The sequence below is a fragment of the Petaurus breviceps genome, unplaced genomic scaffold, assembly GCF_028583685.1.
Source record: "Petaurus breviceps papuanus isolate PSGF00001 unplaced genomic scaffold, PetGlider_PUasm1.0 128, whole genome shotgun sequence".
Taxonomy (NCBI): Eukaryota; Metazoa; Chordata; class Mammalia; order Diprotodontia; family Petauridae; genus Petaurus; species Petaurus breviceps.
The window spans coordinates 658,756-672,201 of NW_027185664.1; the positions used below are offsets into that span (position 1 = coordinate 658,756).

The following is a 13,446-nucleotide window of genomic DNA, read 5'->3' on the forward strand; positions in this document are numbered from 1 at the left end:
TCTCTCTCTCTCTCTCATCATCCCCAACAGCCTAGGGATGGGGTAGGATGGATATTGGATTGGCTTGAGAAAATGATGTGTGAAAAAATGATGGAAGAGTCAAAATAGAAATGCATTTTTATTTTCAAGGGAAATAGGAAAATGCTGGTGTTGGAGAGGGCTGTTCCAACAAGCTCAGGTAGTGAGATAATGTACTTTGTGTTGCATTTTTTATCAAGCTCACCCTCAGAACCTTATCTAGTCATCTTAGTTCCCAGGATGAGAGAAAATGTAGCTGGGGCAAGCACAAAAGCTGCCTTCATGTCAGCTTTTTAAAATTAATTCAGCTGGAGTATGTGGAAAACCCTTTTACTGAAGAGGTCATCACCACGGAAGGGAGTAACCAAGTGGATAAGGCTTAGAAGCAGGTTACCTTCTCAAAGTGTGACCAATATTAGGGAAATGGGGAGAAAAGATGTGGAGAAAACATTTGATAGCTTACTATCTTTTTTTAATTAAATTGTTTATTTTTAGTTTTCAACATTCACTTTCATAAGTTTTAAAATTTCTCTCCCTTTCCCCTCCCTTCTCAAAATGACTTGCAATCTGACATGGGCTCTACACATAAATTTCTATTAAAAACATTTCCAAAATTATGAAATGAGAGTCAAAAGCCTGACTGAGGAAACGAATACCTTAAAAAACAGACTGACTCAAATGGCAAAGGAGGCCCAAAAAGGCAATGAGGAGAAGAATGCCTTAAAAAGCCGAATTTGCCAGATGGAAAAAGAATCTCAAAAGCTCAATGAGCAGAATTATTGCTTCAGAATTAGATTGGAGCAAATGAAGAAATCAAGATGCTGTTAAACAGATCCAAACAAATGAAAGAATAGAAGGCAATGTGAAATAGCTCATGGGAAAAACCACTGACCTGGAAAATAGATCCAGGAGAGATAATTTAAAAATTATTGGACTGCCTGAAAGCCATGACCAAAGCAAGAACCTAGAAATCATCCTCTAGGAAGTTCTCAAAGAAAACTGCGCTGATGTTTTAGTACCAGAGGAAAAATAGAGGTTGAAAGAATCCACCAATCACCTCCTGAAAAAGATCCCAAAAAGAAAACTCCTAGGAATATTATAGCCAGGTTCCGGAATTCCCAGATTGAGGAGAGAATATTACAAGCAGCCAGGAAGAAACAATTTGAATACTATGGAAACACAATCAGGATAACCCAGGATCTGGCATCTTCTACACAGAGGGATTGAAGGGCTTGGAATATGATATTCCGGAGGGCAAAGGAGCTGGGATTAAGACCAAGAGTCACCCACCCCACAAAACTGAGTATCATGTTTCAGGGGAAAATTTGGTCATTCAGTGCAATAGAGGACTTTCAAGCATTCTTGCTGAAAAAACCAGAGTTGAATAGAAAATTTGACATTCAGATACAAGAAGCAAGAGAAGCATGAGAAGGTAAACAGAGAAAAGAAATCATAAGGAACTTATCAAAGTTGAACTATTAATATTCCTACATGGAAAAACAATAATTGTAACTTATGAAACTTTTCTCAGTAGTTGAAGGGATTAGAAATGTATATATTTGTCTATATATGAGGGTATATGGCCATATGAATACATATGTGAATGTGTATATATATGTTTACAGGTATACATAGATAGAGGGCACAGGACCAATTTAACAGAAAGGAATCATACTTAAAAGGTGAAATTAAGAGGTGAGAGGAATATAATGAGTGGAGATGGGGAGAGACAGATTGGGGTAAACTATCTCATACAGAAGAGGCAAGGGAAAATGGTTACAATGGAGGGAAAGAATAGGAAGGCAAAAGGGAATGAGTCAACCTTATTCCCATTGAATTTGGCTTGAGGAGGGAGTGAAATACACACTAAATAGGGTATCTCACTCTCCAGGAGAAATAGGGGGGGGAGGGGATGAGAGGGGGGATGATAGAAGAGAGGGTAGGCTGGGGGGGAGGGAAGTTGGAAGCACTCACTTTTGAAAATAGACAGGATCAAAGTAGAGAATTGAACAAGTGGGAGGTGGGATAGGAGGGAGGGAAGTGTAGTCAGTCTTTTACAATATATCTACTATGTTATTGTTTTGCATTGGCCACACATGTACAACCTATACTGAACTGTGTATCTTCCCAATAAGGGTGGGTGACAAGAAAGGAAGGGAATGAATCTGGATTTGAAAGTTTTAAAATCAAATATTCAAATATATGTATATATATAAATATGTGTGTGTGCATATATGTGTATGTATGTATATGCTTATATATATTATTAATGCCATCTTACATATAATTGGGAAATAAGATATACAGGCACTGAGACAGAGATCCACTGGAAAAGTCAAAAGGGATATGGGAGAAAATATGGGAGAGAGCAGATTGGAGGAGGGGATATTCTGTGAGACTGCTATTTTGGGGCAGTGGGTAGGGGAAAAACGGGGAGAAAATTTGTAACTCAAAATCTGGCAGAAACCAATGATGTAAATCAGAAGTTAATATAGCATTAATTAAAAAAAACATTTTCACATTAGTCATGTTGCATAGAAGAATTATAAGGAATGGGGAAAACCATGAGAAGAAAGGACAAAATAAAACAAAAAAGAAAAGAAAATAGCTTGCTTCATTCTGCGTTCCAACTCCATCGTTCTTTCTCTGGATGAGGCTGGCATTTTCTAACATGTGTCCTTTGGGATTGTTCTAGGTGCTTGCACTACTGAGAAGGGTTAAGTCTATCAAAATCCGGTCTCATACACTGTGGCTGTTACTGTGTACAATGCTCTTCTGGTTGTGCTCCTCTCACTCAGCATCAGTTCATATAAGTCTTTCCAGGTTCTCTGAAGTTCACCCGTTCATCATTTCTTATAACACAATAGTATTCCATTACATTCATATACCACAACTTGTTTAGCTCTTCCCCAATTGATGGACATCTATTTGAATTCCACTTCTTGGTCACCACAAAAAAGAGCTGCTATAAATATTTTTGTACATGTGAGTCCTTTGCCCATTTTTATGATCTCTTTGGCTTATAGCCCTAGAAGTAGTATTGCTAGGTCATAGGGTATGCATATTTTTATAGCCTTTTGGGCCAGAATATTCCTATCTTCACTAACAATTCTTGTTTGCTAGGTTGTTTCTACCTCCCTTCTGAAGAAATATCGATGCTGTCAATGCTCCAGAAAAGTTGGCTCTTATTTATATCTCTGTTCATTTTTACAATCACACCAGGATCCACCATCATTTCTGAAAGATTTTTTAAAATCATGTACATACTTAACGATAGCATTATTTGTGGGAAATCACTGAATTAATCGATAGAAGAAAGAGCAATGAATTTCTGTTATTTGTTTATGACACCTATACATATATGTATATGACTTAAAAAAAACCATCAGGAGAAGGTAGTTATGTACTGTTAAGAGATTTCTAGTAATTCAATAAGAAAGAAGTCAGAAATCTAGAAGGAGCCATGAAATACTCAATTGGCATACAACACCCATAGCAGATAAATTATCTCTAAACTTGCAAAATGTGAATGATAGCATTTATTCAAGAGTAACTCAATTATACTTGGGGCTTTGGTTTTTTGAGGTAAATGTGGAACGGGCCTGAGAACCAGGGATCAGTGCCATAATAGCTACTTTTTTTTCCCCTTCTAGTGTCCATAGTAATAAATTATTATTATATAGTTATGTAGTTAACCTTTATATATAACTTTAAGGTTTGTAAAGCACTTTATACATATTATCTCATATAATTCTCACAACTATTAAATAGATGCTATTATTACCCCAATTTTACAGATGAGGAAATTAAGGCAAAGAGAGGTTGGCTTGCCCAGGGTCATACAGCTAGTAAGTGTCTGAGTCTAGATTTTAACTCAGATCTTCCTGCTTCCAAGTCCAGTACTCTATAGACTGCAACACTTAGCTATTTTGATGTAGGTATTCCCTACTTTGTTCAGCCAAGAGGAAGGCATTTTAAGGAGGGTTTCTGCTACCTGGGGCCACTTCATTTCTTGATTAATATAATTTTTGTCCTTTTACTGTTCTGTCCATTGTGAAGTTATATTGTTCAAGATTCATGGGGCCCCCTCCTCCATTCTTTTAAAAAAATCTTTGAGGATTCTGTCATAGGCATTCTCTCCCTTCAAGTACCTTCATTCAGTCAACAAATATTCATTTTTGCAACCATTATTTGCAAAGTTCTCTGCTAGGTTTTGGGAGATAGAGAATTAAAAGAGATAGTCCCTGGCTTCAAAGAGTAGATAACTGGAGTTCAAGTATCATATATATACACCATGAGTGGTACTATAGAAGCGTGGAGGACAGATCACATTTAATGGAAAAAATCAGAAAAGGTTCAGTGGAAGAGCTGGCATTTGAACTGGATCTTGAAGGATGGATACTATTTCTTCAGGCAAAGTAGTCAATAGAAGGACAGTATTCTAATCTTAGAGAATGGCATAAGCAAAGGCATGGAGCTGGAAAAGCATGGGATGTCTCTGGGGATCAAGTGTCCCCATTTTCTTTTTTGCTCTTTTTGGAACGGGGAAAGCAGGGCAATTGGGGTTAAGTGACTTGCCCAAGGTCACATGGCTAGTAAGTGTTAAGTGTCTGAGGTCACATTTGAACTCAGGTCCTCCTGCCTCTAGGGCCAGTGCTCTATTCACTGAGCCACCTAGCCTCCCCAATGTCCCCATTTTCTTAAAGCCCAGAGTACATGAGGGGTAGTTAGGTGGCACAGTGGATAGGCTAGGACTGAAGTCAGGAAGATGAGTCTTCCTGAGTTCAAATCTGGCCTCAGACACTAAATAGCTATGTAATAATACACATTTATATTCCATTTTACAATTTATAAAGTTTTTTTTTATTATAATAGACCTATGAGTTGGTAATATAAATAGCACCATTTCTATTTTATAGATTAGGAAAGAGAGGTTAGGAGAGTGAAAGTGAATGTTCCTAGTGACATAGCTGGTATAATTCATATACATCTCTTCTAGATAGAATTCTGACCTAAGTTTTGCCTATAATGCTTACTCACTCTGTGACCCTGGGTAAGTCACTTTACCTCAGTTTCCCTTGGTTTCATCATAATTGATTTAAAATAGAAAAACTCTTCATTTCTACAAGTTTCTTCCCCTCTGTTTTTCAAACAAATATAAAATGTCAATGGATTTCCCACTGGAAGCATTTTAACTATTTTGGCTAGAGCTCTTCCATCCCTACTGGGCTATTACTTAAATACCCAGGAAGTCCCCAAATGTAGCAATTATGAACTACTCTGTAATTCTTAATTCTTAAAAGCAATTCAGTTATATAAAATATTCTTATATTTTCTGTTTCTTCAAAATACATGTTATTTTAAAATATTATTTTAAATAGTATTAAAATTTAATTTTTAGAAAACGTTCTAAACTAAAATTTGCCTTTTAAAATGCCTTTAAAATAATATAATTGTGACTGTGAGGGTGGAGGGAGGTGTTTCATAAATGAGTGTAATATTAGTACAAAAGACACTAACTGGGCTAGAAGTTTAGACACTGGGTTCTCTTTCTAGTTCTCTACTGTGTGACCTTGGGCAAATCCTTTGACTTTCATGAGTCAATATTTCCCTGTCTATGAAATGGGAGTAACACTCGTGTTACCTATCTTTCAGGATTGATGTGAGCACAGTGCCTTGTAACCCTAAATGATCTGTAGAAATGTGAATGGGTATTTTTATGAGCAGTACTTGTAAAATAAAAGGCATTCCAGCTCTAGGAATCTATGAACTCATAAAAAATATTTTTTTTCAATTAGATATTTTGCAAAAGTGTAGCTAATGTCTATGGTGGGCATTAGCGAGAAATTCCTCTGGGATGACCCAAAGAGTTGCCTTTTTCTTTCTATATTATTCCAGCTCAAGTCCTTCATCCCTCATCTTGCTTACTACTGTTACCTCTTCTCAGATCTCCCTGAGTTTCTCCTTCTGCCCTCTCATTCTGCACAAAACTGTGTTGTTAAGACATTCCTCCTCCCATGATGTAGCATCATGCTCCTGGGGTTCACTTTTGAAAGACTCTGCTCCTCCTGAGGCCAGTTCTCTCCAGGGGCAGTTTTCCTTCATGGTTCCCAATTCCTCCTAATTTGTCTTCCAGATCTCCAGTTCATGGGGAGCACTGTAGCATATTTAGGTGGAGTGGGACCTACTTTGTACATAAAAAACACATCTCTGATTTGCACTTGTATGTCCAAATCAAAGGGAGAAAACCCATTCTACAAAACTTGTGTTTACCAAATAAATAATTTGCATTGATAGAAGGTTTAACCAAAGAGTTTCCAACTAATACAGTGATAGATGTTATGAGAGTGATCTCTGGGGTTAGCTAGTCTGATCCTTTTGTTTTACAGATGAAGGAACAAGCCCAAAGACTCTCTGTAAAGCTCATCTGTCTTTCTCTCTTAAGTGACTTGCCCAAGGTCACACAACTATTAATCCTAAAAGCAGGATTTTAAGTGGTGACTTCTGAATTAAGAGTCAGTATTTATCTTGTACAGCTCTGTCTCCCTAGTTTATGTGAAAGGTGACTCAATTTTTAAATATTTCATTTAAAATAGCTTTTTAGAAATATCTCTTTTCTGTATTTGTATAGGTAAGTTGATAGTCCCTCTGGGATTCCTACATAAACTCTTCTGAGATGCTAAACTCAAAGGTAGATAGTAGAATTTAGAATTGAAACAGGCCTAGATCATTTAGTTCATTCAGTCAACTTACAATTGTTTAGTTGACAAGCTTTTTACTAAAAGCTTACTATGGGTCAGGCAGTGTGCTAAACACTAGGGATAGAATGAAAAAAAAAATCTTGGTCCCTGTCCTCAGAGTGCTCACACTCTAATGTGAGAGTCAGCACACACACACACACTTATATAAACTCATTGGAAGGGGCCAGGAAAGGCCTTTTGCAGAAGATAGAATTGGAGCTGAGTCCTGAAATTAGACAGGGAAGCCAGGAGAAGAAGTAAGGAGGCAGAACATTTGGGCCATGAAGACTAGCTGATGAAAAGGCATGGAGTTACATTTATAAAAATATTTATGACAGTTTTTGTTTTTTCTTTTTAGCAAAGAGCTGAAAACGAAGGGGGTACCTAATCTGTTGAGAAATGACTAAACAATGTATGGTATATTAATCTAACGAATAGTACTGTGCTATTAGAAATGATGAAGTATTATACGAACTGATGCTGAGTGAGAAGAGTAGCTCCAGGAGAAATTTGTACACAGAAATTACAGATACAACGTATATGTGATGACCAACTTTGATAGACTGGACTCTTCTCAGCAATGCAGTGATATAAGTCAATCCCAAAAGACTCATGATGGAGAGAAATGTGTGCATCCAGAGAAAGAACTAGAAAGAACTGAGTTTATATCCAGATGGAAGCAAAATACCTGATCTTTTTCCTTTTCTTGTTTGGTTTTATTTCCTCTTTACCATTTTTCATTCTATCTGATACAATCCATCTTTATAACCTGACTAATGTCTAATGTGAAAGTATTTATAGATCCTATACTTGACTATATGCGGGGGACGGGGGAGGGAGGGAGGAGGGGAGGGAGGGGAACAAAATGTGAAACTCAAGGAATTGTGGAATTGAATCCTGTAAACTAAAAGGAAACAAACGAATAAATTTTAAAAAAAAGAAATGATGAAGTAGAAAGTTTCAGAGAAACATGGGAAGACCTGTATAAATGGATATAGAGCACGGTGAGCAGAATCAGGAGAATAATTTATAGCATAACAAAAGCATTGTAGAATCAAATGTTGTAAAATTGTTTTAATGTGCAATTGGGAGCAAAATGAAATATTATTTTAAAAAAACGAACAGTATTGAAAGACATAGGAATTCTGATCAACAAAATTTCATGATTTCAAAGAGCTCTTAATGAAGAATGCTACCCACTTCCTGACCAAGAGGTAATGAGACACACATTTTTGGACATGGCCAATGTGGGAATTAGTTTTGCTTGAACATTTATATTTGTTACAAGGGTGTCCCCTACCCCACCATGGGAGGGAATGAAAGGGAAAGTAAATAAATACCTACTTATTAAAAAAAAAAAACGCACAAGGTTGTGTCCTATATGAATAGCAGTCAGAAGGTGAGTGTTGCTAAATTGTAAAGTATAAGAAGACTAGAAAAGTCGGAAGGGACCAGGTTATAAAGGGCTTTAAATGCCAAACTGAGAAGTTTACATTTGATCCTGGAAGATCCTTGAGCCGCTGGAGTTTATTAGATAGGAAAGGTCACATGGTCAGACCTGTGCTTTAGGAAGATCACTTTGGTAACTGAATAGAAGAATGGATGGGAATGGGGACAGTCTTGAGTCAGGGAAACCAATCAATAGGCTATTGAAATAGTCCAGGCCTAAAGGAATGAGGGCCTTGGCTAGTGTGAGTGGAGAAAGTGGGAGGCCTAAGGAGGGATGTGGGAAAGATAGAAAGGCCAAGACTCCATAAGAGATTGGCTGTGTGGGAGGGAGTCCAAGGGAGGAGTCCAGACTGAGGATAGCCAGGAAAGTTAAGTAAACTATCATGAACTGGGATCCTCTCACTTCAGAGACAGGACTATTTTCGATGCTCATACCTACATACCATAAGGGAGACTCAACAAAAAAGCTAGTCCGAGTCTTTGCTTTAAGGTACATAAAGCATTATTCACGAGACTTTAACAACAACAAACAACCTATAAAGAAATAAAACAATTGTTATTTTAAAAAAGAGTCTGTGACCAAGCCATAGTCTATGTATGGATTCTTGGCTGGGGCAGCAGCCTCCTCATTGCTTTAGATGTAGTGCCTTAGAATGTTAATTGCAGCATAGAGCCCCAAAGCTCATCTGTTTTTGTTTGTTTGTTTGTTTTTGTCTTTGTTTTTTAAGCCACCAGTGTATAAATATGACTGTTGCTCGGGGATAATAATAGTCTCCAGCATTTTGGGAAAGTGCCTTTTCCATATATCATTTGATCCTCACAGTAAGGGACTTATCTACCTTTTTAAAGATGGGGAAACTGAGGCTGAGTTTCAGTAAATTATCCAGGGGACCACAACAGCTGGTAAGTGCATGAGGAAGTATTGGACCTCATTTCTTCCTCACTTTAATGCCTGCCCTTTATCTGCTGCCTTACTGGAGGCTAAATTTGCTTCTTTATCTCAGGGGAACAATTCTTTAAGAAAACTTGGGACTCACTGCCCTCTTGTGGTTGAGAGCTGATGCCTTATTCTATTGACTGCCTTCCCCATAGATCATCTTCACAGAAAACATAGAGGGGCAGGGCAAGCAGAGCATGTAACAGTAGGGAGAACAATGTGTTTTCTTCTCTGTAAACTCTCCTTGATAAATATTTCTTTCCTCTTGCAGAGTCTTCTTCTTTTGTATTTCCCCAAGGGAAGGCAGCTTGTAGGAAGAGAGCTGGGAATGGAGTCAGGGTTAGGGGTTGGAATGATGCAGGGGCTGGAGAGAGATATTTTTAAGTGAATGACTCCAGGGAAGCAGGAACCCTTCTGAGCTTGTTTCTGAGTAGTGTGGTACATGGGGTGGTGGGAAGGAGGCTGGCAGATCTCACTGCTTGTTACAAAGCCCTGCTGGGCTTTGTAGGAAGCTTACTATTTCATAATTTTTTAAAAGAATAAAATTTTTTTTTAAAATGGGGCCATATGATGAGACCTCAGCAAGAGTGTTCCTACATTATCCCTGAATACCAATCTCCCTACCCCCATCCTTAACCCCTTTCATCATTCATATCCCCCTTTAATCCCAATGCCCATCTGTTTTGCTGCCATTTAGGTGACAGAATAATCTAAATACTGTGCCAGTTCAGTCCACATATAGATAATTGACACTGGTTCTTGTGGTAAAATCCTATCCAAGTTTACCCTGACTGACAACTATACCTTCACTTCAAACCCCATGCATACTCAGCTCACATAGATCCCAAAGAGGAAGGGAGGAAGGAAACAGATATTTATTCAGTGTGCTCTCTGTGCCAGGCACTGGGCTAAGGGCTTTACAAATATTATCTCACCTTGTCCTCACAACAGCCCTGGGAGGTAGGTGCTATTATTATCATTTCACAGTTGAGGAAACTGAGACAGACACAGGTTAATGATTTGCCAAGTGATGCACAGTTAGTGTCAACTCTGAACTCATCTTTCTGACTTGAGGCCCTGAGCTCTGTCCATGGTGACACAAAGTTTCCTCTGGAGATCTGGAGCAGAGGCTTCAGGAGTATGGAGCCTCCTCTGGGTAAGAGCCATTTTTCACTTGTAATGGCTCTGTCCAAGCCCTCAGAAGGCTGCTCTTGAAGAAGTAGCCTAACTAAAGAGAAGATGCCCTGGTGCTTAATCACAATCCAATAAAGCATAAACTCTTGGAGGGCAGAGAGTTTTGTTTTGTATTCTCAGAGCAAAATAACCAAACACTTTTTTTTTTCCTGGAGTTAGAGGACCTGGATTGAATTTCTCTCTCTTATGTTCTGGCTAAATCATTTAACTCCCGGATCTCAGTTTCCTCATCTATAAAACGAGAAGTTTAGATTTTATGGTTTTGGGGATCCTTTGTGTTTCTAGATCTGTGAAAATGCTTGTTGAATCAATGAAAAAGTCAACACAGAAATTATCTTTCTTCCTTACTCCATCCAATTCTTACCTCCTGTTCCTGCTGTTATTGTTCAATTATTTTTCAGTTGTGTCTGACTCTTTGTATCCCATTTGGGGTTTTCTTGGCAGAGGTACTGGAGTAGTTTACCATTTCCTTCTCCAGCTCGTTTTATAGATGCAGAAACTGAGGCAAACAGGGTTAAGTAACTTGCTCAGGATTATGCAGCTAGTAAGTATCTGAGGCAGGATTTGAACTCAAGAAAAGTCTTCTTGGCTTCAGGTTTGGTACTCTGTGCCCCTATCTTAGTTACCCTCTGGATACCCGTATCACTAAAACTTGGAATAGATCAAGTCTTTTCACCTTATGGTAACCATGGGCTGGAGAGGGATGTCTGGAAACACTCCAATCTTGACATCTGCCCATTGGGTGCTCCCCTAGAGGCTCTGAAACTGAACTCCAGGCCTGTTGTGCAGGCTGTGGGCTTCTAGAAACTGCATAATAGTTGGTAACCCTAGGCAATCTGACCCAGCTGTTCTGCGTCTATCCACCTTGGAAGGTGCCAAATGGACACAGACTCATTTGATTCAGCAGGTGAGTATGAAGTTACCTATTGTGTGTGAGGCAATATGATAGGCATTAAGGATATAAAGATAAGGAAAAAAATCATAAAAATACTATCAGAGCAGCCCCAGGATTGTAGGAATCACTACTGAATCAAACTCAGTCCCAGTCTATTTATCTTCTAATTAATAAAGATCAAAGCCAAGAGGCTCTCTCTGAAATGTAATGTTTCAGGAGGAGGTGGAGTGTGGAAGGAGGGAGAGGGAAGAAGTCCAAAGTCAGTGGCAATAGACAATGAAAGATTTCTCAGCCTTTAGTGATATTTTCTTTTCTTTTTTTCTTCCAAGGCTGTTTTACCCAAATGCTAACTTTTCAGTTTTGTGGTACAGTAGAAAGAGTATTGATGAGGGGATCTGGGTTCAAGTTTGGACATTGTCACTTATTAGCTATATAGACTTGAGCAAATTAAATAACCTGTTAAATGAGGGGACTGAACTGGATGAATCATAGGGTCCTTCCTGGCTCCAAATTTTATGAGCCTTTGTTCCTCAGCTCTGTTAGTGGAGCTGCAGAGGAGAGGAGCAAAAAGGTAAACATCTGCGTTGTAAGCCCTGCTTGCTAAGCTACTGCTCGTATTCTGGAGGAGTCCCTTCCTCCTGGGCCAGAGCCCAGTCTACTGTGCTCACAGGGTTTCCAGGGGCTCCACTGCAGATTTGCTAGTCCCACAGCCACCTCGGGCTGATCCCTTGTTTTTCTGTCTCCAGCAAGGCTTAAAAATAGTCCACCATGCAGACAAGACGCTGGCCAGCTTCTGCAAGTGGCAGAAAAGCATCAATCCTAAGAGCGACCTCAACCCCGCCCATCATGATGTGGCTGTCCTCCTAACCAGGTACTACCACAGCTGGAGCCCGGCCTGGATGGAGGGCTGGGGGATGTCTGGAGGAGGGATGGACATGGGGAAGGTATAAGAAGTGAGCAGTCCTTCTAACTAGACCTTTGTCTTCTCTACCATTTCTCGGAGGCTGTTTTTCTAATATTTCCAATTACTGTACTAATGGAGGAAGCAAAGCAACATGGCTGATCCAGAATCTTGGGTGATACATAAGGTCTACTTGAAACACCTGACATGAGTTTGGGGATTGCATTTTGGAGAAGCTCAGTACAGTGGAAAGCCTTTCTGAGATTGGAGTAAAGGATTTGGTTTTGAATCTCAGATCTGCCGATTACTATCTATATAACCTTGGGAAAATCACTTCACTCCTCGGAGCCTCAGTTTCCTCATCTGTTAAATTAGAATATTAGACTACTTGACCTCAAAGGTCTCTTCCAGCATAAGTCAATAATTTTATGATTTTCCTACCTAATTATGTTTTTCTTATGTTATCATCAAGCAAATGTCACTTGGTTGATGAAGGGGGAAAAATACTGAATGGCCAAAGAAACCAAGCTCTTTTAAGTTGCTAAAGTCCATAACAGAACATAGATATTTGAATGTTTGCTGCCATAGTCAGCTCACACAGGGATGCTTGTTGATCATGGCTGCCTATACCTTTTCCCTACTGATGCACCAAGATTAGCTTCTCAGGAATACAGTAGCTTCTGAGGGGGAAGAATATTAGAACCAGGGGGGAGCTGGAGGCAGAATAAATGCCTGGAATGAAGAAACAGCTTTTGAATAGCTGTATTCTTGATACACAGAGGGAATGTGGAGGGCAGGGACAAAGATGTACGTGGAGCCAGAAGCCTCTTGTGGTGTAGATTCTTTGGTGATCTTTACTATGGTCTAAGATATATGGATCTTTAGTGGAATGTAAGTATAAAATTTGCATTTGTCCCGGACATACTATTGGAAAAATTCAAGTAAGCTCCCTACTTTACTATTCCCATAAACCCCCTTTGGGGAGGGAGGCAAAAATGGAATGATGCAAGAAACTGTTCTAATAACTTGGACTCATAGATCTTGAGCTACCAAGTTCACCTCCATCATAGTACAGATGAGAAAACTGTGATACGTGGTCACACAGAGATTAAGTGTTCCAAGTGGGTCCTCCTAAGTCCATGTATAGCACTTGACATCCCCTTTCCTTTGCCTTACAAGTATAACCCCTATGCTTTATTTTTTGAAAATCATCATTATATTTTATGACAAAGGGAGTTGATAGAAAGAATACTAGTTAGAATGTAAGCTTTTTGAAGGCAGGAATTATTTTATTTTAGTCTTTTTATGGACA

The 13,446-nt window shown here is 38.9% G+C and overlaps 1 protein-coding gene across 1 annotated transcript in view; it reads left to right on the forward strand.

Annotated features, from left to right (window-relative positions):
* The window catches only part of LOC138172274 (A disintegrin and metalloproteinase with thrombospondin motifs 12-like), a 598,980-nt gene that overhangs the window by 315,149 nt on the left and 270,385 nt on the right, over positions 1-13,446 (forward strand). Inside the window, exon 6 of the mRNA XM_069101962.1 lies at positions 11,980-12,104. Coding sequence (XP_068958063.1) covers positions 11,980-12,104 — 125 coding nt within the window. The remainder of the gene's footprint in view (positions 1-11,979; positions 12,105-13,446) is intronic.